The sequence below is a fragment of the Equus asinus genome, chromosome 9, assembly GCF_041296235.1.
Source record: "Equus asinus isolate D_3611 breed Donkey chromosome 9, EquAss-T2T_v2, whole genome shotgun sequence".
Taxonomy (NCBI): domain Eukaryota; kingdom Metazoa; phylum Chordata; class Mammalia; order Perissodactyla; family Equidae; genus Equus; species Equus asinus.
The window spans coordinates 13248678-13271553 of NC_091798.1; the positions used below are offsets into that span (position 1 = coordinate 13248678).

The window sequence follows — 22876 nt, forward strand, 5'->3', positions numbered from 1 at the left end:
GCTTCTCCCCGTCTTCTCACGCGACAAGGACAGAACTTTGGAAGGTTCGGCTCTTGGTTCAAGGAGGCTGACCTATAAAGGTGGAACACTAACTCTTTTAAAGAAGGATGAAATGCAGAGAAAGGGCCAGAGTGAGAAGGTGTGCTGGGGGGCCTGGAGCAGGGGGTGACAGAGGTGATGTCTGAGGAGAGAGAGGCAGTGCGACAGGAGGGAGAGTTGGAGGAGGGTGTCCGGAGGACAGTGTTAAGCAAAGTCAGACTTCTGCCCAATTCTGGGCCTGGGACAGTTGTGTGTGCGTCATGCCCTCTGAAATTGGAGTTGAGCAAGCAAGCCTCCCACTGTGGGAGAACCTGTAAGAAGGAGAGAAGTAAAGCTGACCTAAAGCCCTGACTATGTGAGCTGTGGTTGAAAATACATTTCACATCATAAGCTGGCACACAACTACACGTGTGACGACACAGGCACTGAAATAGAATGTTCACAAAATAACACCTACCCTTCCTGTGCATTATGAGCTCTGATATTTTCTGCTCTTTCTGTTTCCTTCCTTCCTTCTTCCCTCCCTCCCTACCTCCCTGCCTTCCCTTCCTGCCTTCCTTTCTGCCTGCCAGCCTGTCTTTCTTCCTTATTTCTGCGTGACCAGCAAAGTTGATTTCAAGACCCACTACTGTGCTTCCACCTGCAGTTGGTGAAGCACAAGGGACCGTTGAATGGGAGCCCTGGGTCTCCTGGGAGAATCCTAGGAAACACTTCAAGATAGACTGAGACACCTCATTCTGCTTCCGCTCTCCCTTCATAATTATAAAGTTTCTTCTCCTTCCTCCCCCTCCATCTCCTCGAACTCCTCCTCCATCTTCTCTTCCTCCATCTCCTCCATCTCCTCCCCCTCCATCTCCTCCATCTCCCCCTCCATCTCCTCGAACTCCTCCTCCATCTTCTCTTCCTCCATCTCCCCCTCCATCTCCTCCATCTCCTCCATCTCCCCCTCCATCTCCTCCATCTCCCCCTCCATCTCCTCCATCTCCCCCTCCATCTCCTCCATCTCCTCTCTTTCTCTTCCATTTCCTCCTCTCCTTCCTCCGTCTCCTTCTCCTCTTTCTCCTCCTCTTCCTCCTTCTTTTCCATCTCCTCCTCCTCCTCCATCTCCTCCTTCATTTCTTCCTCCATCTCCTCCTCCTCCTGCTTTTTAATTAAAAAAAAAATTACAAGAATAATCAAACTGATTTCACAAACTTTTAACACCACAGGAATCACCTAGGGGACTGTTGTTCCTGCCCCCAGGCCTCTATCCTAAAGATTCTGATGGGTGAAGTCTACGGTGGGCCTGGTGATCTGTGTTTGTAACAGGTGCACCCTTGTAATCACAATGGTCAGGCTGGTCAGGGATTCCCTAACTAGGGCCAACTCCCTTATCTTGCTGGTGAGGAATCAGGGCCTAGGAAGGGCAAATGTGTTGCTTGAAGTCACAGAACAGGCACTGCCCTTGGGGCAGGACGTTGCAGTCATACTTGCGACAAGGACCTACCCTCTGTGCCTTCTAACATCACCAGTGGAGGCCTTCCATTGAGAAGTCAAAGACTGGTCCCCATCAAGCTATGGATGCAACTGAGCTGGAACCCAGGTCATGGCAGGATTCCACCTTGCTGCCATGACCTGACTTCCTGTTGGCGGATTCAGCCCCACTTCTGGGGCCAGTTCATCCCTAAAACCAGGTGAAGGAGAGGGAACTATGTCGACCAGCTGCCCAGCCCCCTCCACCTCTCTCCCTGGTGCTAAGTGAGGCCTGAGGTTTGTGGGGAGGACGAGAAATGAGTCACCTCCGGCCACTCACTGTCACTTGGTCCTCTGGGGGCGTGGAGGTGGGGACAACTTTGAAGGTTTGCACATGGAGGTAGCAACCACTTCCTTGCCCTGTCTACCAGCGCTGCCACCCTGTCCACTTGCCCCCCAGCAGTGGTCCCTGCTGCCTTGAAAGGTGTTATCTGAGGCCCACTGAAGCAGCAGGTGCCTGGGAGCCCAAGTTTTGCTACAAGCTGTGCTACCAGGCCCTGCTCTGCTCTCTCACCTCTTTGCTGCTCCTCTGTTGGGGCCTGTGGTTTGGCATTTCCTTCCTTAGCCAGTTAGAGCCCCAGCAGCCTCCAGCCTGGCTGCTAAAGATACTGGTGAGAAGAGACACCGCAGAGAGCAGGAGGTCCTTTCAGGATCAAAGTGGCTTTGTGAGCTGGTCAGAGCCCAGCCATGCTCTGTGGGACGGGGGCGTTGAGGTGCTGCCCAGCACCACCTCTTCAAGGCACTGCTGAAATGTCACCTCCCCACTGAGGCCTGTTCATTTTCAACTGCAACTGCACCGCACCCATGCGCTCCCACACCCCCTTACCCAGCCCCCACCACCATTCGCATGTATGTATACACAGTTCTCACCCAGAATTTCACTTCCTTAAACGTTCATTGTTTATTGTCTCTCTCTCTCCACTAGTGTATAGGCTCTTAGAGAGCAGGGACCTTTTTTGGTTTTGTTCACCGACACACCTTGAGTAGCCAGCAGTTCCTGGCGCTTAGAAGGCCCTTAATGCCTATGGTTGAATGAAGGTGTGACTGAGTGGGGTTGGCTGCTGCAGCCACACGCCTGACCTGGCCAGGATGCAGGACACCAACAGCTGCCTTGGCGGTGCTGTAGGAGCCCTTCCATCTCCAATGTCAGACGAGGGCAGAGAGGGACTCCCATCGGCTTCTCAAGACAATGGCTGGAAGGAATCAAAAAGAACCATGTCACAAGCGTTCTGGTGGTGTGATCAGGAGGCCACTGGGAAGTCCCCACCCCTGCTTTACAGCATCTCGCCCTCTGGGCCATCAGTGAAGTGTGAAAGTCCAATAATGACATTATGATGCAGGATTAAACATTGCCCTCTCTCCTCTGTCCTCTTAAGTCCCCAGCATGTTTACCAAAGTTCATTTATCCCGTCATTCTAGTGAGGTAGGAGGGTTCCGAGCAGCAGTTCCTTGGGAGCGTGGCGAACTGAGGGCATTGGTGGCTGGGGGAGAGAGGAGGGAAGCAAGAAGTCGTGGGTGCTAAGGACTACCTTTGCTAACTTAGCAAGTTTGTGTTAGGTCAAACTTGTTACCTTGAGATGGCCGCTTAACAGAAGGAATGCAGATCCTGGGTCATCCACTGATGGGCATGGGCTCAATAGAGTCCACATCCAGGGAGCTTGCAGCACAAAGGGAATTAACAGAAGGGTGTAGTGTGTTGAAAGTGTGCTGCCCTGGAAATTAGGGAGCCTGGCTTCTGGGGCCGGGCTGTGTTGTGGGGAGAGGGGTGGCCTTCATCACTAACCCTCTCTGTGGGCCAGTCCTTTCCTTTATCTGGGCTTCTGTGGCCTCATCTATAAAATGACATTAGACTAGATCATCTCTGAGGCTCCTCCCAGCTGCCCCAAATCTCTAGGAAACACCCAGTCTGTTTACTAATGAGGGCTCCCTTGGTCTCAGCTATGGGTGCTAAGGGAGGCTGGAGTCTTGTGTCCTGGAGATTTGAGAGAACCCACAGAATGGATGCTTAGTGCTCGGGTGTGCTAGGGGGCAGTCCTGCTCTCCCGTCCTGGGGTTTGCTACTTCACTGCACCCGGGGACTAAGAGCATCTCCAAGTGTCCTGCTCAAGGCTGGCTTCAGGGCATGAGTGATTCAGGGACTCTCCCCCTCTGCAGTCTGTGCTTGACTGGGAATGCTTCTCCAAGTTTTTATAAGAGCCCACATCACCAAGGAGAAGGCAGGGAGGGGAGAACGAAAGGAGACAACAGGCCAGAGAACAGCCCACTGGAGCTCTTGTCAGGAGTTATGCAACAAGCGGCTGATTCCTCCAGGTCTCAGAGATGCTTTCAGGGTTACTGGAAGCCAGACATCACCACCAGGATGCTAAACTGAGAGTCAGGGGCCCTCAGCCCCAGGAACACTAATGCAGCAAAATACACAGCAGTCGTATCCAGGTCACAAGGTTGCAGAATTTCAGACAAGGGGGAGCCAGGCATGAGTTGACAAGTCTTGATGGAGGGAGCCAAGTTAGACTTTGAAGGCTGAGCTGGACACAGATCAGCAAAGAGGAGAGAGGGCTTCCTGGGCAGGAGCAGGGACTGGCAGGGGGATGAAGGTGACAAGTTCCAGGAGGAAGTTAGGAGCAGAGGCCCCACAGAGGGGACTGGCTGGAGGCCAGAGGAGGAGAAGGCTGGCCGAGGTGGGTCCAGGTGCCCCAGGTCACACAGGTCAGGGAACTTCAGGGCCCAGTGGGAAGGTTGGGGTTGGAGAGAGATGACTGTTTTGTCACCTCATCTGTCTCTTTGTCTTGTAGGATTCTCAGTAAGTTAAGTCAAGAAATCAACAAGAACGAAGAGAGGAGGAGCATTTTCACACGCAAGTGAGTGGGGCCTGGTGTGGCTGTAATGAAATGCAGAGTTTTCAAGCACAGGACTGTTTTTATTTTATTTTATTTTATTTTTTTTGAGGAAGATAGTCCTGAGCTAACATCTGTGCTCATCTTCCTCTATTTTATGTGGGACATCTGCCACAGCGTGGCTTGACAAGCTAGCTGTGTGTGGGTCTGCACCCAGGATCTGAACTGACGAACCCCAGGCTGCTGAAGTAGAACGTGCGAACTTAACCGCTGCCCCACCAGGCCAGCCCCGGCACAGGACTGTTTTTGCCCCGGTTTTTCATCTTCAACCCTCTTTCAGTCCTGGGGTCTTGAAGCTGGTGCCAAGGAGGAGAGGGGCCTCCTTTTCCCAGCTCTGCATTCTGCCCCTGGGTCTGGACGCCAGTGGAGCTCCCCCCTGAGAGTCAGGCGGTCACAAGCTCCAGTCACTCCACCAATGTGGCTTTGGTGGTTTCCAGAATTTTCGGGCAGCCTGGCTTGAGTTGCCGAGCAACAGTGACACAAGCCCTAGGTGGTGAGACGCAGCCTCGCAGGGGGGCTCCTCCTGCAGGGCTGGATTGAGGAATGAGGGAGAAGCCCTGAAACCAGGAGGGCTGCTCATGCCGTGCTGTTTGCCTTTGCAGACCCCAAGTCCAGCGGTTTCCTGAAGAGACAGGTAAGGCGTCAGCGGTGAGAGGGACGGCTTTGGGAGGCGACAGGTACTTCGGTTCTTCTGTCTGCCGGTTCCTAGGGCTCCTTGGGTGTCGTGCTGGTGACCTTATTCATTTGCCTGCCAGCCAATTCTTACCCAGAAAAGGGTTTGGATCCTGCCTGAGGGGAGGAGAGATGTCACTATGCAGGACACCTGGCTCATGGCCCCAGCTCAGCTGGGACCTTCTGCCGAGACACAATGAGGAGCTCCGGGGGCAGTGGGGAAGGACCCAGGCTTTGAGTGAGCCCCTGGGTGGAGCCAGCCTCCTACTTCTGAATCTTTAGTTTCTCAGCATTTAAATTGCACATAGTGTTAAAATGCAGATTCCTGGGCCCCTCCCAGTCTTGCTGAATCAGAAGCTCTGGGGCAGGACCCCAGGTATCTGTGTATTTTAAAGCACTCTCAGGGGACTTTATGCACGCAAACGCAGAGAGCCACTGCCACCCTCTGGTAGACTGAGCCCCTCAGGTGTAAATCCTAGAGTGGATACTAAATTGTGAACCACAAGTATGTGGAAGGTAGGATGGAGGCCCGGGATGGGGCGGTGGTGTGGGAGGGCATCAGATGGGGAGCTGCTTTGACCTTCCTTCTAGTGGCTTCTTTTGGTACTGCTGATGGCGTTTTCTTCTTCCACAGAGAGCCATGAAGAAGACAATGGGGGCTGGTCGTCCTTTGTGAGTATGGTGTGGGCTGTTCTTCCATCTTTACAGCAGTTTCCAGATCACCTTTGTAATAAGGGACCAGCATAAGGCCAGAAGGAACAAGGCCTCTAACAAGATGCCAGTATACCCACCCAGGGGCAGAAAATGTGTTCTGTCAAGGCCAAGAGTAAATATTTTCAGCTTTGCGATCCACATAATCTGTCTCGTCTTCGCACCTCTGCTATCGTAGCGCAAAATCAGCTGTGGGTGACACCTGAATGACGGGTGTGTGGCTGTGTCTCAGTAAGCCTTCATTTACAAAAATAGATGGCGGGCCGGACTTGGCTGTGGGCTGTAGTTTGCTGACCACACCGTTACCAACCCACAGCCGGGCCTTCCACCAACCCCCTCCCCAACACGGCCTACACTGCAGCGGCTGTAAAGTAGCTTTCCTTGCAGACTTAAGTCCCCACTGGTGACAGAGGGAAAGGGAACTCAGAATCGACTATTAGCCTTGAAAAGACCCCAGGGAAGGTCCAGTCCGATTGGTTTTATATTTGAGGGCTCACAGTGACCCTTGGAGAGGCTGATGAACGCTGTGCATCCTCTCCCCAGAAGGACAGTCACTCCCCGTACTGCCGCTGTGCATGAAGCCAGACTCAGGCTATCACGGATCACAGCCCCATCAGTTAATTTTACAGACGAGGCAGCTGAGCCCAGTGGAGAGCCTGACTGACGCACAGCCCCACAACTAGTCAGAGAGGCCTCGGGCCCAGGGGGTTCACCTTCAGTCCAGGGTCTTCCTGGTAAGCGGCTGCCTTTTGCGCCTTTAAGAAGCAGGCACTAAATCCTTTGTCCTCTTGGGATTCTGGTAAAAGGAATCATTGAATCTGAAAAAGACTCTAGCTAAGTCTGTGCTTTCTATCTGAAAACAAAGGAATAAGACAGATTTATTTTGTGCAAAAAGGAAAATGTTTCTTTTTGAACAGAAGCTTCCCCAGAACTGTTTCCGTGATTGCACAGACGCTGCATCTTGGCCACTGCTCGAAGCGCAGTCCCTTCTGTGTGGGTGCTCAGCCTGAGGGTGCTCTCCTCGCGCCTCTCTAAGCAGAGGGCCCCCTTAGCTCCCGGCTGTAACCCTCGTGGGTTCCACGATGTGCCCAGCACTGCATGAGGCACTAGGGGGCAGGGCGGAGATGAAGAACCCAATCTGGGGAGCATTTTCCAGCACGGATAATACACACACGGCGGAATATGGTTAGGAACAAAAACATGCATACAAATTTAGGAGTCAAATCATCAGGAGAAAATCATTATTCTAGAAGCAGAGAGGAAAAGTCTATTGTCCAGAAAGGCTTATGAGGGTAAAGGCCTGGTGGGAAGTCAGGAGCAACGGGGCCGGGTGGGCCCACTGAGGGAATCTAGAGAGCCCCTGTCAGTCTAGGGGGCAGTCAGCAAGGGCTGGAGAGGGGCTGAGGCCACTGTTCTGAAGGCCCCATCATCAGGGCTTCCACCTTCTGCTCTCGTGATAGGAACACTGATAGTAGGACAAGTCTTTTTCGGAGCTCAGGAAGACACTCAACCCTCCCTTTGCCTTCCAATATTTTAAAAATATATTCCTCGAGTCCAAAATTAACACAGGAATCTTTCAATGGAACAACTTAGGCAGTCTTCCTTAAGCCACCCAGCAAAGCTGTCAGGATTTCTGGGATAGTGGTACATCCCTTTCCTTGCCAAGTTGCAACCTTCCATCGCTTCTTTCAAAACTGCCCTTGACTTGAGGGAAATGCCCTGGCTCATTTATTACCCTCTGGACTTTGGCATGAGAGTGATAAGCCCCTTATCGCTGGGTGGCTGATGGTGCCACCTCTGCTTGGGAAATTGCCACTGTGACTGTCTACAATTAGGGACTGCTTCAAAGGCAATTGCCCAGCCCCGAGGGCTTACTTTCCCTGAGAGCCACAAAGAAGCAAAGATAAAATATAATAAAAAATTTAAACTGTAGAAAGAGAGTCTTTCCAAGAGTGCAGCTTCAAGCTCAGTGTCACGAATAATGAGCTGTTGTTTCTAGACACTCAACTCTCAGCTAAAAAGAACAGCATAGCCACAACTACCTCCTCTCAGACGCAACATAATCCGCCTCCTCATGAGCAGGCTTTGGGTATTTGGTTCCCCCATTAGCGCGGCCTTCAACGCCGCACTGGCTTATAACGAGAAGAAATTTTTTGAGCACAGGCACACTGAGAACAGAGCTGACCATTAACTAGGGGCATCACAGCCTCCAGGCAGTTAGCCCTTCTCTGGGTGACGCCTGGAGGAAAAATGTGTTGACTCAAAACAAAGCCAGCTCTCCCACCCCTCTACTCCAACATCCTTCTCATTTATTCTGCTTTTCTCTGTTGGGCAAAAAGATGTAGAGGAAATTGCACTCACCTAGTGGTCCGAAGACCTTGATGGAGGTCCCAAGCCCATGACTTGCTGGCCCCGTGATGTCGCACTCCCCGACCTCAGTGTCCTCATCTGTAAGATGGGAGTAAGCATCCTACTGCTGCCCGCCCCTAAGCCAGTACCATCGTGAGGCTTGGCAGAGTAGACGCAGGTGCGTGGAGTGCCATGGAGCCTCTACCAACTGCACTGTCCCTGTTACTGTGTTGGCAGGAAGAAGATGACTATGAAAGTCCCAATGACGATCAGGATGGGGAGGATGACGGTGACTACGAGTCCCCCAATGAGGAGGACGAGGCGCCTGTGGAAGACGATGCCGACTATGAGCCACCACCCTCCAACGACGAGGAAGCTCTGCAGAACTCCATCCTGCCTGCCAAGCCTTTCTCCAACTCCAACTCCATGTACATCGGTGAGGCCCCTGGCAGCCCCCAGGCCCCAGGCCCCACTGATGCCTGGGCGACCATGACCACACAGCAGAAAGCTTTGCGTGCTGATGCCAGCTCAGCTTCTTCCTAGCTATGTGGCTTTGGGCAAGTGACTTCACTTCTCTGGACCTCAATTTCCTCATCTGTGAAACAGGATAATAATAATACAGCTTGCATAGGTTTGCTGTGAGGATATTCTTATTGCAGATAATTCATCGCCTATGGTGGCTGATTATCAGCAGTGAACTGCCACTTCAGGGTATTGGCAGTAATAACTCATTTTGTGTATTACTTAGGTATTCAAGAGTACTTTCCTGCTCCTCCGCATCTTTTGACCAATTCATAGTTATGTGGCACCCCCACCCACAGACCGTCAGAATAAACAGGATGATATTGAGTAGGGTTTAACAATAACTTCAACGAGTTTTACATAGTTTTTAAGGTTTTCATTTCTATCTGTTCCTGTCAGGCCCATTTCTCCCTCATTCATTCAACAAAAATCATTCATCTCCTATTACAAGCGAGGCATCATTCTAAATGCTGAAATTTGAAATCATCAGGAAAGAAGACCCAGCCCTAGTAGAGGTGGTGACAGAAAATGGGCTCAGGCACATTTGCATAATATAATGTCACAGAGTAAGCTAGAGAGGTGATGCTCGATAGCACAAAAAATTGATACCACTACTCCTTTATGCTGTATAACACTTTGCAATTTTACAGCCCGTTCACAAACGTCAGCATTTTCATTTGTGTTTTTAAGCAAGCTATGTGATAAAGTCAACAATTATCAAGCTTGTTTCATATACAGGGAAACTGAGGCCCAGAGAAGAAACAATAGCTAAGTTGTTGAGTACCCCAGTGTGCCAGTTATGAAGACACAGAGTGAACAAGACAGTCTTCACCCTAAAGAATTCATGATCCAGGGTGTGAGGAAACATCAGACAAATGAGTCACAAAATGATTTAATTGAACGATGATATATACTCAGGAAGACAAGTGTTGGAGATGAGGCTGGGGCGTATGCTTAGTCTGGGCTTGCTTCCCTGAGGATACGATATTTAAGCTGAAACTTAAAAGATAAATAGCAACTGGCCAAGTGAGTGTGGATGTGGGAAGGGAAGAGCATTGTAAGCAGTAGAATTGGCCATGCAAAGGCCCTGAGGCTTGAAGGAGCATGACATATCAGAGGAGCTTAGAGGTGGCCAGTGTTGGTGGAGTGGTATGAGATGAGACCCTGCTTGCCTGACTTCTGAGCCCCATTCTCGGTGGAAGAGCAATGTGTCTCCAGGGCTGGGACTAGGATGAGGCCAAAGAGGCAGGTGGGGCATAAATGTAAGGAGGCCTCCCTCACTCACAGCCCTGGCCTTTCCCTGTCAAAGGGGTGGGACATTGCCAGCCTGTCAACCTGGCCCAGGGTTTCTCCTGTGGGCGATCAGGAGAAAGTGAGTTTCTGTCCAGACCAAGTCCAAGTAACCAGTTAAGAGTCTGTGATTTGGTAACAGGAATTGGTGACCAGCTCCTTCCTTTAAAGGCAGAGATGAGCAAAAAGAGGAAATGGAGGGGGGGGAACAGCCTACAGCATTTGTGACCAGAAGGAAGGGGACCCAGAACAGGATCCCTGTGACCCACAACAGCCTGCTTAACCGGCCTGGGCAGCTGGGTGTGCCTGTGCGTGTGTGCATGTGTGTCTCTGTGTCCATGTGTTCATGCATAGAGGTGCATACGTGTGTCTGTACACGTGTTTACTTCGTGATAATTCTGTCTGCAAACAGTCTCTTGGTGCGGGCTGAGCTAACCACAAAGAGGCCTTTCTTCACACCTTGATGAACAAAACCTCTGATAAATTTCCCTAGAGATGAGGTGAGAGTTGCTCCTAAGTATAAGCAGAGTAAGACAAACTGGGACAGGCAGGGGGCCAAGGACTCCCCACTCCCGGAAGCCCGAGGTGTGGACAAATCTCTGCCAGGGCCCGGGCCGGCGTTGGTGCTGGGCGGGGTGGAGGTGGGGTGGGCTGCGGGGTCGGTGCCCCCGAGCCGCTGCACAGAGCCGGGCGCGGGATTGGTTCTTGGAGAGCCCTGAGTGTGGCCCACCCTCGCCTTAGCTTAGCCTTCCTTCTCTCATGTAATGCTCTTGTGTTTCCGCAGACCGGCCCCCCTCCGGGAAGGCCCCGCAGCAGCCGCCAGTGCCCCCGCAGAGGCCGATGGCCGCCCTCCCACCGCCCCTCGCCGGCCGGAGTCACGCGGTAGGCCCCTGCTCCCTCTCATGCTACTGTGTGTCCACTCCGAGAATTTCCTCTGCCAGAGAGAAAATAAGACTATAAACACCTTTATCTAATTCTAACTAGTAAGAAAAGATTGTATACAGGCTGGGAAAATGCATACCCAAGTGCTCACAGTGGTTTTCGTTTTGATGACGGTTGTGAAATACTGGTGATTTCTATTCACATCATGATGCTTATCGTGGGTATTTTCTTTGTACCATAAATAATATGAACTACCTGTATAATAAAATCTCCTTCCAGTATTCATTGTGCTATTATTTCCCGCTTTTGAAATAAGCGAAAACTGCAGAATAAGCTCTAAGAGGACCCAGCTAAGTTAACAGGATTCCAGGGCCGCACGCCGCCTTCTCTCTCCTGCTAGAAGATTTGCGCCACCTGCCGGCCAAGGCCTGAAATTGCACGGGCAAACAGCTGGAGACCACGGTGTCCGGAGCACAGACCCCGGAGAGAAAGAAAGGCGCCAACCCCCTTCCTCTCTCTTCAAGCTTACAGTCCCGGGTCCTGAGGGTCTAATTAAGTATCCAGAGAGGCCCGAGAAGTTCAGGCTAAGGAGTCATAGCTGGAAACCGTTCTCTTCTCATGGGGCCAGAGCCTTTAACAGCAAATGCCGAAGTGGCAGGGCTGGAAGGAGAGGCTGTAGTTTTCCAAAAGCTGAAAATCCAGCCCACACCACAGCCGGGACCTCTCATCTAAGAACAGATGGCTCCCTCCTGCTTGTGCAGTGTTACCGCAAAGCGGGTCTCACGGAGCCGAATTTATCCACAGATGTGTTTTGCTTTTGAAACCTGAAGGCCTTCCCCTCCACTATTGGGATGCAGAATTCACTCATTCAATCTACAGATATGTATTGAGCAGCTACCATGTGCCACGCAGTGTTCTAGCTGCTGGGAATAGAGCGTGAACAAGACAAATAAGGTCCCTGCTTTCATAAAGTTTCGATTTGGGTTAGGGGGAGTCAGATAATAAACAAGTAAGCAGAGATGCCAAACAGGGTGTGAGCTCGAGATTTTGCAGGAACTGCAAGAAGTCACAGTGGGAGCCCGTGGACACTGGAGAGAGGAGTATAAAGAGGGGTGGAAGGGTGGACAGGGCCAGCTGAGGCCGGGCCTTGCAGACCATGGTCAGTTTTTATTTTGTTCCTAATGTGATAGGAGCTATGAAAGGGTTTGGCAGGGAGTGACATGCTCCCTTCACTGTGGTGCAGAAAATGACTTGGATGAGAGAGTACAGAACAGGGAGCTCAGATCAGAGGCTGGCATTCAGGTGAGAAATGGAGATGCATGTTTGTGGGTGGAACATGGAAATGGAGAAAAGTGTACAGGTTCAGACATACTTTGGGAGATAAATCCACCAAGGCTTGCTGATGTGTTGAAAATGCTTCCTAATATTTGGATCTTTTTTAAGCAGCCACTGCCGCCACCCCAGCCCAACCATGATGAGCCTAGCAGAAGTAGAAACCACAAAACAGCAAAATGTAAGTAGAAGGGGCTGCCCTCTCTTCCCCACCAGCCCACCAGTACCCTCACCCCAACCAGCTGCTTTCTTCTTCTTCTTTTTCTTTTTTTTTTCGGTGAGGAAGATTGGTCTGAGCTAACATCGGATGCTAATCTTCCTCTTTTTGCTTGAGGAAGATTGTCCCTGATCTAACAGCTGTGCCAGTCTTTCTCTATTTTGTATGTGGGATGCTGCCGCAGCATGGCTTGATGAGCAGTGTGTAGGTTGGTGCCCAGGAGACAAACCTGTGAGCCCCGAACTTAACTACTATACCACTGGGCTGGCCCCTGCTTTCTTCTTTGAATTGACTTCAGTACTTTCTTCTTTTAATTGACTTCAACCTTCTTCCCTTCCAGTCCCTGCTCCTTCGATAGACAGAAGCACGAAACCTCCCCTAGACCGTTCGTTAGCCCCGTTTGACAGAGAGCCCTTCACACTAGGTTGGTATCATTCTGTTTGATGCATAGTGATGATGGCCGATATTGTGGAGTGCTGACTGCATGCTTTTCACATGCACCATCTCATTCAACTATCACCACAACATTATGAAGGGGGACTATTAGAATCATCCTCATTTTATGGATGAGGAAACTGAGGCCTGAAGAGATAACTTCCCAAGATCACTCAGCTGCCAAGTGATGGGGGTAGAGACCCAAACCCAGGTCAGCCTGAAGCAGGCCTCCTGCCCTTTGCCTAGTACTGGGCCTGCTTCTTCATAGCTGCAGGCTGTGCACACGTATCTCGATGTCCTCCTGGAGGACGAGGCAGGAGGCATCACGGAGCAGGGGGAGGAAAGGGGGTAAGAGACAAGAAGTCTGGGAGAGCTGCTGTCTGCTGCCTTGGCTGCTACTTAGCAGCTCACTGACTGCAGGGACGATGCTTTTTCAGAGCTGTGTCTTTATTTGTAAGGTGGGTGTTCTGTAAGGAGAAATGCTTTGTAAAACTCTAAGGTGCTAGCCAAATGTCAGGGACGTTTTCTGTTGTACGTGTGCAGTTGACCCAACTGTGGGTGTACCGCAGTCCTTCCCCCAGAATCCACCAGAGTGTTCTCAGATTGCAGCTGCCTCCCCATGAAGCTGTTTTCTGTTCAATTCTAAAACTTAGCTACCATTTACTGGGCTCCTACTATGGCTCAAGGGCTTTACCTGCCACAGGTAAGTCACCTACATTATCTCTAAACCTCACACTAACCCAGCTAAGCGAGTGTATTATCATCCCCACTTTGCAGATGACAAAACTGAGCTCAGAGAGGTTGAATAATTCCCCCAAATTTGCATAACTAGGTGCAGGATTTGAACTCCTGTCTTTCTGATTCCAAAGTGGGTGCTGTTTTCCACCACATCATGCTGCAGCTGGAGACTCTGGATTTTCCTTGCTGTGGATCGGGAGTTCTGGGGAATCAGCGCCAAGCCTTGAGGGAGAAGGAGCCTGGATTCCCAGCCCCACCCCAGCCCTCCCTTACTGCACCCTGAGCAAGGCATTCAGCCTTTGTGACCTCAGTCTCCTCGTCTGTCTGTCGGCAAAATGACTTTCAGTTCTTGGATTTGAGGCTGCTGCTTGCTGCTGTTTCCCTGAACTGCATCGCAGCTCTGCTGAATTGTGCCCAGCCGTGGGGCTGTGTTAGTTTAGAGTGGCCCACTGCAAAGGGCTGTATGATTTATGTGAAAATGAAGACAGAGAGAACACACTTTAGATTCCAGCCCTGCTTACTACCATGAGCCAAGGTATCGGAACAGAGGATACTGACAGCACATCCCCCAGAGTTAACTCCTGAACAACAGTTACCCTTCTAAAAGATTCCTTTTTTTTCTTTTTTAACTTTTGGAAGACACCCTTTCTTGATAATACCAGCTCTATCCTTGAATTCCTCCTTTGTCCATGGTGTTTTGGAAGAACTAACCTCTTACAACGATGCCCAGACTCTTACCAGAAGACTCCTAACATGCCTAGAGAATATGCACAAGTCAGCAAACTCTTTTAAAAGAAAATCTATTCAGGCCTAAAGATACAAATCTAAGTTTTCCCTAAAGTAGGGCTTCCACTCAAAGCCAAAGTTTTATAAATAACTAACATTTTTTATACCATGCAAACTCTCTCCCACTAAGCAGTGAGCTCTTCACAGTGGGACAAGATTCTTCGGAGCTTTCATGAGCCTGGCATGTACTCAGTCCTTAAAGAATAAATTATGTTGTGAAAACGCACCTCTAGGCAGATCATACCACTGTTCACCTTGGAGTGTTAACTTAGCCTGGGGGTAGGAGGGAGGGGAAGAAAAAGGAGCTGTCTAACAGTTGTCAGCATCTATGGAACATGTGCCCGACCTCGCATATAAATTGTCACCTGATCCTTACAGAAAACCTATGCTGTTTTAACCTGTAATCCCCATTTTACAGGTGAAGAAATTGAGACTCAATGACCTTAAATAACTTGTTCCAAGTCCTACAGGATTTGCTTCTAGACCTGTTTGAATCCAGTTAGTAATCCATCATTACACCGATGACATGGGGCATATCTTCCCTAGGGGACTTCAGACAGCATAAAGAATAAATTGCTTTGAATAACTTTGCAATGCAGAGTTCTCAGGTATACCTAACATTTCTTCAGGAGCCTGCATCTTCCAAGAGAAAAGTGAAAGAAAGAAACAAAAACCAATAAAAATGAAAACAAAATGATTTGCAACTCACAAGAGACTCTCTTAAAGCCTCTCCCCCAAGTTAAAAGTTTTTCCAGAAATTGAGTGTAATACTTCATATAATGTCAAGTGTACCACAGCATTGGAGGAAAACTAACCTCTTCAATGGCAAATGGGTTTATTTCAGATACAGAAATAAACATAAGCTGTACAAAGAACCTCTTGACCAATGAAAGAGGCATAAAATCCCAAGAAGACATTAATCCTTTTTATCGTCAGTTACATAAAATAAAATACTGAAAAGAATCACAGAATCCAGAATACTGTTTGTAGGAACACAATGCTGTGTGACCTTGGGCAAGTCACTTCGTTTCTGTGAGCCTATAAAATTGGGTGCTCTGTAAGGCACCCTCCAGGTCTAAAGTCTGTGATTCCTCAGTGCTTAAGCCCAGGCAGCCCCGCAAGGGGCTCAGATTCACAGTTTCATCAAACTATGGTTTAATGCCTTCTGCTCAGCTGATAAAGCCCTGAATTCAAGCCCTGTCTGCTATTTGTCCTTTACAGGAAAGAAACCAGCACTTTCTGAGAAGGTAAGCTGTTCCCCTGCTTCATTTGCATTTTTGTTTTTTTTGGATCTTTACTCTTTGAAAAGTGCTGAGGACACTCACACGTGCTCTCTTGCTCTCTTGCAGCCCTTGGCCCTGGCAGGAAGGTAAGCGCTCTGCTGTGTCTGTGCGAGGGGTCGCGGTCTATGCTCTAGACCTCTGTGGGGAAGTTAAGGTTGTTTCTCACACACCGTTCCTCTCGACTCTGCAGGCCTCTCGGGGAGCATTTACCCAAGATACAAAAGCCTCCTTTACCACCAACCGCGGAAAGACACGACAGAAGTAGCCCCCTGCTAGCGAAGAAGCCACCTGTGCCGAAGTAACTGTCTTCTGTTGTTTGCACTTGTCGTTCAAAGTGGGTGACAGGAACAACCGGCCTGGTGTTAGCTCAACGTAGGAACTGAAATCCTGGGAGCTCCCGGTGGGAGTGGGCTGGTTGCTGCTGAGGCTTGAGGAACGTTCAGGCTTCTCGGGTGGGAGGTAAAGTAGCTGGGTCCCTTTGAAGAAAATGGCAAGCTAGTGAAGAAAGGAGCAGAGAGATGCTTCGTCGGGTATATGGGAATGACTGCCGTTTGTGGAGACCTTACCCTCAACCAGTCAGATTTGTGGTTGCGTTTTCCTGCCATCGCAGACCGTGGGGACTGTAGCTTCCATTTTATATTTCCAAACAGGTAGCGAAGAGGAAATAATTAGGGGAGGTTTTGAGGTCACTGCGAGTGTCTTCCTCACTGCTCAACCACATTTTATGAGGGCAGAATCCTGAGGTCTGCTCCAATATGTCTGACTTTCCCATAGTCTTTTGGGGCCTATTTGCCAAAAGGCACAAACGCATTTGGGCTCAGGCCCAACCCCGCTACTCACTCAGGACATAACCAAGGCTTCTGTTGGTCTCACCTATATAATCAGGATTCCTCACTCTGGCCCTTGCTCGGCTGGTGTGAGGGCTACATCAGGGCCAGGGCTAGGGTGTGCCAAAAAAGCCCCAGTAATGAAGTTAATATTTTAACGGACTATTTAAAAAAAAATCAAAATGAATGCAAAAAATATCATAATGAACTAAACACCAAAATTTTAAATAAACACAGGATGAGATGATGACACATGAAGCATCCGACAGATAGGAGGCGTTCAACAAACTGTCCTCACGTTCCTCTCTCCGAGGAGAACGTGCTGCCGCCCAGGCTTACGGCTGCCTGCCAGAGCGCCAAGGCAGCTGTCACCAAATCTGTTTGACTAGCTCGTGCATCTGGGCAAAGTCCAAAGCAGCAGCACTTTCCAACTATCTTCCCTTCACACGAAGGGCCAGCCCTGAGATGGGGGTTTTAAAACATCAGCAAAGGAGAGCACTGCCTAGAATGTTTTCATTTGCTTGGAGAGGCACCTACTCAGTGAAATTTAATAGCTACTAAAGACTGAGTTTGCTGACTAAACCTTTTCTTTCTCTATATATGTGATCATTTGCTGCAGTAGCTAAACAAAACAGAGGTTTGACTTGCTCAGCTCGAAGTGATGACAGAACCTTGAGTGATCAGCGACACCCCCCTTCCACTGCCTCTCTGCTTTCCTGCACGGCTTTTTTGCTTCTCATTTTACCATGGCTTGTTGGTTTCCATATCTTGTTATTAGATAAGTAAAACTATCTATATTCTGAGGCCAGCTCTTTGATACTCTTCACGCTCACTTCTTTTTCTTTGCCCTAATTCACTGCAGGCATGGATGGGGACCAGACAGAAGAGAGAATGTAAGTATAAAATGTCGTTTGGTGAATGCTTAGCATGGGGAAAACAGTGCAGGCTCCATGAGGTCGGGGCTCCATCTGTCTTGGCCTTCATTGAAGGCCAGTACTGGGAGCAAGGCCAGCACAGAGTAGGCTCTTGAATATTGGTGCCCGTTGGGGCCTCCATCTTTCCCTCCTGGCCACCGTGCTGCACTGATTAGCTCCAGTCTCTCTGAGAGCTCCCCAGGTGACTGGGTTAATCACAGCCCCTTACCAGGTGGTAATTAGCAAGGTAAAGGGGCAGTGGGTGGAGGGGAGGATAAACTGAGGGATGCCCAAGAGTGTGGGCTTCACAGCAAAGTTTCCAAGGCCTCTGTTTTGTTTTTTAATACCGCCACATCCTGAAAAAGAGGGGAAATAGCATTTATTGAATGCCTATTATGTGCATTTTTCCAAGCTAGCTGTTTTTGGGTGACCAACTGTTTGCCTGGGACTTGGCCGGTTTTAGCACTGAAAGCCTCATGTCCCAGGAACGCTGTCAGTTTCAGGCAAATCAGGACCAGGACAGTTGGTCACCCCTAGCTTTACACATTTTGCATTTAATGACCCTATGAGGAATTGTTTCTCTTTTACTAAGAGGAAATTGAAGCTCAGAAGAGGTAAGGTACTCAGTGCAAGTTGCACAGCTAGTAAGTAGTCTGGATGGGAGTCCGGGCTGTCTGACTTCCTCTACACTGTAAGCCCTCCGAAGACCGTCACACCCTGCCCTGTTCGAGGGCTCAGCCCACAAATGCCTGCTGTTTCCGTAGCTCTGTGCTAGATGCTGTGCTTGTTCAGATGAAGCACTAAGATGTGATGGAGACAGGAAAACCCACATCCAACAAGCTGAACAGCATACAATCACAGAATAAACTACAGAGGTGAAGGGAAAGAAGTGATCCATGGGGCTCAAGGAGCCAGGGGTGACTTCTTAGAGGAGGTGAGATTTGTAATGGTCATTGAATGATGGGGAGGACACAGAATAGTCACCTTAAGAGAAAGCCCGGGTGCATTCCAGCCTCAGGGATGTCCTGAGCAAAGGCAGGTGAGGGCAATGCCCCAGGAGCCTTTTGGGACAGGAGGACAACAGGCTGGCTGCAGAGTCATAGGGACAAAAAGGAAGTAAGGTGCTTGAAAGCTTGAAAGCAAGGGTAATATCACATTCCTGAGGTTCTCAGTCTCTGGATGTGTTGATGCTTCTGTCATGAGAATCCTCCGGGAGTCGTGTATTCTTGAACCAAAGGGGACATAGTTGCAACGGTGTTAAAGAGCAATTTCGTTGTGGGGATGCCCTGAGCCCATGTGCGGTTATGGATGCAGCCCTTTGCTGGCACTCCCATTTGGCCAATTGGGATGAATGATTCTGGCTATGATCCTTCTCGCCTTATCTCAATGGCGGGACTAATGACAGCTGATTTTTATTAAGGACTCAATATGTACCAGGCACATGCAGTAACTAATTTCATCCTCAAAACAACACTTTAAGGAAGGGGCTCTTTCATCACCACCGTGCTAACCTAGTCCAGGTTGGCAGTTTTGATCTACTAATCGATGGTGAAATCATTTTTGCCTCTTTACCATCATTTCTTATCTGAGGAGTAAAGCAAATAGTCCCTGCTTTACCTATTCCACAAGGTTGCCCTGAAGATAAATTTTCTGAGCCATGCAGACACAGCTTGTAAATCACGTTATAAATAAGTAAGGTTGTATTGCTTTCAAGGGGAGTGTCCATTGCAAAGCAGAATCCAAAAGGCTGAGCTTTGGGTCAGACAGATTGGGGCTTGATCTGTTTCTGTAACCATTAGCAAGTTAGGAGTCGTTCCTGAGCAGTATGTTCCCATTTGTAAAATCAGGATGTTAAATTCTTGAATGATTTCTCGGGCGATTGGATGAAATATCATATATGAATCTTTTTGGTGCACAGTAGATATTGTCACTATTGCTGTATCTTTGGGCCCTTTTAGGCACCTCAGAACCTATTTTATGCTCACAAGAGTCTCAGGTTGGAGTGTCTTAGATGGTTGTATGTATTAAGGAATCATAATACAGAAATCATAAACAGTAGAAACGTTAGCAGGTTCCACTGTTCTCTGCAGTGTATTCGTTATGGAGACACACACAACTGCTAAAGAAAGAAACAGAGACATTTATGTGACGAGAATTGTATGTCTTCTTTTAAGAACTGTGTTTTGATGATAGGTTAATAGCTTTTTTTTCCTTCCCCTTACCAGGATGAAGATGACGGTATGTTCAGAAAAGCTTCCTTACAACTTATACCTCATTCCTTCATTTTTCTGCTTGGGCATTCCAATGGAATTATTTAGTACAGAAACCCCATAGGATCAATGATAATTGTTCAATTAATGTTAAATAGGCATACATCAGGTGGTATGCTGCATAACTATAATAAAATGGAATTATCTGGCTGGGTTACCAAAGGGAACTGTTAAGTTCCTGTGTAACAGTGCAAACAACTTACGAGTACAGCGAAGTTAAACACTGCGCGTGCGGCTCGACAGAAACATGCTAATGCTTACGCCCTCTAATGCATGTGGGTAAAGGACCAGAACCGCAGATGAATGAGATAGCATAAAAGTTGGCTCTCATAAAACAAAACCAAACTTGTGAATCATTTCTGAAACTCACATGGTTTCCAATGGACAATTTTCTGCCAAGTTAGCAGTTCAAAAATGAAAAGAATGTGTATTACAGAGAATGATATGAAACGGTATCATTTTAAAAATGCATTCTAAGGTGGTGAATCCTCTAGGAAAACCTTGGGGGTGGAGTTTCATCCTACCACTTCTTAATTACATTTGATCTTTTGTATCTCCCTTTAGATTAGCTATTTCTAGCCAGGGAGCAGTTCTGGAATGTTCCTTGTGACACTTGGATGCTGACAATCACCTTTATTTTTTTCTTCTCCCCCACAGTGCATCAGAGACCTTTGCCCCAGCCGGCACTGCTCCCCATGAGCTCCAACACTTTTCCTTCAAGATCTGCCAAGCCATCGCCCAAGCACTCCCTCCCATCATCTCACATGCCCGGAGCATTCTCAGAAAGGTTCGCGGCAAGATCCCTAAAACTGAGCTAATGCCAGATGGGTTGAGGAAGAAAGAAAGGAGCCAGTGGTAGCAGAGTCAGAACATTTTGGGTCTTAAGAAACAAAACCAAGCTGAGCATAAAGAACCACACGCGTTAATCCATTGCTGTCCTCTGAGTCTGTGCTTGGGGTCAGAGGGGTACACAACTGACTGCTCCGTGGGCGCCCCAGAAAGAATGGACCCTGTGGCAAGAAATGGGGAATGTTTTCACTTTGTGAGTTAAAACAAACAAACAAACACTCAAGAAACCTAATTAATTTAAGGACTTGGAGTTCACCCAGCATCTTGGATGGGTAGAAGGAGAAAACATCCCTTGCACTTAGCAGGTGCTAAGCATTCACTGCACAGGCTCTGTTTTCTCAATAGCAATAGTGTTTCTCAGGACCCATGATGAGGCTCTCCAGAGCAGCGGCACAAACAGTGGACAGACTCAGGTCATTTCTCCCTAAACAAGCCCAGAGGCTGCCTCCTGGTGACCTCCAAGGCCTCCAGCCCTTCGGGCTCATTCTCTCCTTTACTAGCCAAAGAGAGATGCCCAGTCCCCACCCTAAATATGGGAGAAAACTCAACCACCAGCATGATCCCTGTGCCCCTGCCAAATATTTGGAAGAATTCTCAAAATTTTTCATTTTCCCTGGGTGCCTCTTGCTCTGATTTTCTACGGCTTCTCATTCTTCCAGCTCTTTTTCTTCTTCTGCCATTTTCTCATGCTGCTTCACCCCACACTGGGCCCCAGCCCTATCCTTCATTCTTGCAAAATACCACTCAGTGAGACTGCTGAGCAGAGCAGAATTGTACAGGAGGTTTGGGCTGACGGCTGGGGGGATTGCTGCTCAGCAGGGAGCAGACAGCATTTCAGGGCCCCCCACGGGCCCTGCCTCTGCCACCCTGTCCCTGCAGGCACTGTTTCTGTCTGATGCAGTGCCACCTAGCCCTCTGTTCCTCATCCACGCTACCCTCTCCTTGTAGACAGACCAGTAGGCCCTGGGATTCACTACTCCAAACAACATGCACATTAATATATTCTCAAAATATATTTTCAAAAGAGAAGTCTCTCCCAGAGGGCTTCTGCCAGTCTCCAAACTCAAAGGCCTCAAATTGCAGCCAACCCTTTAGAGTAACTTTTAAATGTCCTTTACACAGATTTTTCATTTTTGCGCTTGTGAAGCTTGTTAGACTTTGGGATGGTCCATCTTGGGACAGTAGTGAAATATGTCCCATTAGTCCCTTCTCTTTGCCCAGCCCCATGGTGTCAGGGAGGGGTGGGAAGTACTAACAGAGGAAACAGCATTTGCAGTCCAGTTTCCCCCACCCAGCCTCCCCATCTGGCCCCTTCACCCCAAACCAACTTCAAACCTGTTCTGTTTCTGTCTCCGCAGTAACAGCAGTTTTCCGCAGAGCGCCTCCCTGCCGCCATACTTCTCTCAAGGTTCGTCCTCTGGGCTCTGGGGACCCCCTCCAGGCAACATGCCTTCATGACTGGGTTACCAACCTGTCCCAAACCCTCTTGGCCAAGGTTTTGTTTCCTAAAAAGCATCTGACTTCCTCATTCAGCACCTAATTCAGTTTCTTCAGTGTGCTGTTGGGATGATAGGGTGCCACATAAAACAACACACACACACACACACACTTCTTTGGGAAGGCGGCCTTGGCCGTAACCTTCCCACATAGCACTTTTTGTGCCTGCTGTTTTTATATGGCGCTCAGGGCAGTGCTTGGCTTTCTCTGTAGTTTTAGGTTTCTATAATGAATCTATCTGTGAGTTGTGAGTTGGGGAGCATGTTTGAAATACAGATTAAGAGAATCCAACTCCCAAGGCTCTAATTCAGTAAGTCTGGGTGAGGACCTCCATTTTTAATAATACCTCCTCTGGGTGTCCGTGATAAGGATTTGCTGAGAGTGTTCTCAAAGTTTTATGTGCATACAAATCACCTGGGAATTGTTCAAAGTAGAGATTCTAATTCAGTGGGTCTGAGGTGGGACCCAAGAGTCTGCATTTCCAGCAAGTTCCCATGTGCCGCTGGTATTGTTGGTCCATGACCACTCTGAGTAGCAGCAAAGGTGTACAAGGTAGGACTAGACTGTGATTATTTTTCATCCTTAAAGTGGGTGAGTGGCATATGGTAGGCACTTTTAAAATGTTTGTTGAATGACTGAATGTCTAATGACTGTGGAAAGTTACCCAACTCTGCTAAATAGAGTTTTCCCAAGCCAGGAAACTGGCCAAGTTTTGCCAGATTTTCTGCTATTCTTTTCAGGAAAAACTAGAAATATGGCTTTTAATGTGACATTATCTGATTTGTAAAGGTTGACTTAAAATTTTTAAAAATGCCATAAGGAACAAACCAAACACATTTCTGCAGTCATGGTCCACG

General features: G+C 48.8%; 1 protein-coding gene across 2 annotated transcripts in view; it reads left to right on the forward strand.

The window, feature by feature from the left end:
- LCP2 (lymphocyte cytosolic protein 2) overlaps nucleotides 1–22876 on the forward strand; it is a 45399-nt gene that overhangs the window by 15416 nt on the left and 7107 nt on the right. Inside the window, exons 4-17 of one of the 2 annotated variants that reach the window (XM_014850881.3) lie at nucleotides 4344–4409; nucleotides 5048–5079; nucleotides 5752–5789; nucleotides 8415–8613; nucleotides 10774–10871; nucleotides 12318–12384; nucleotides 12761–12844; nucleotides 15601–15626; nucleotides 15729–15748; nucleotides 15853–15960; nucleotides 17352–17382; nucleotides 19629–19641; nucleotides 20331–20460; nucleotides 21881–21930. In XM_014850881.3, the coding sequence (XP_014706367.1) occupies nucleotides 4344–4409; nucleotides 5048–5079; nucleotides 5752–5789; nucleotides 8415–8613; nucleotides 10774–10871; nucleotides 12318–12384; nucleotides 12761–12844; nucleotides 15601–15626; nucleotides 15729–15748; nucleotides 15853–15960; nucleotides 17352–17382; nucleotides 19629–19641; nucleotides 20331–20460; nucleotides 21881–21930 (962 nt within the window). Of the gene's footprint in view, nucleotides 1–4343; nucleotides 4410–5047; nucleotides 5080–5751; nucleotides 5790–8414; nucleotides 8614–10773; nucleotides 10872–12314; nucleotides 12385–12760; nucleotides 12845–15600; nucleotides 15627–15728; nucleotides 15749–15852; nucleotides 15961–17351; nucleotides 17383–19628; nucleotides 19642–20330; nucleotides 20461–21880; nucleotides 21931–22876 lie in introns of both variants that reach the window. The other variant, XM_014850880.3, reaches the window with a different exon arrangement.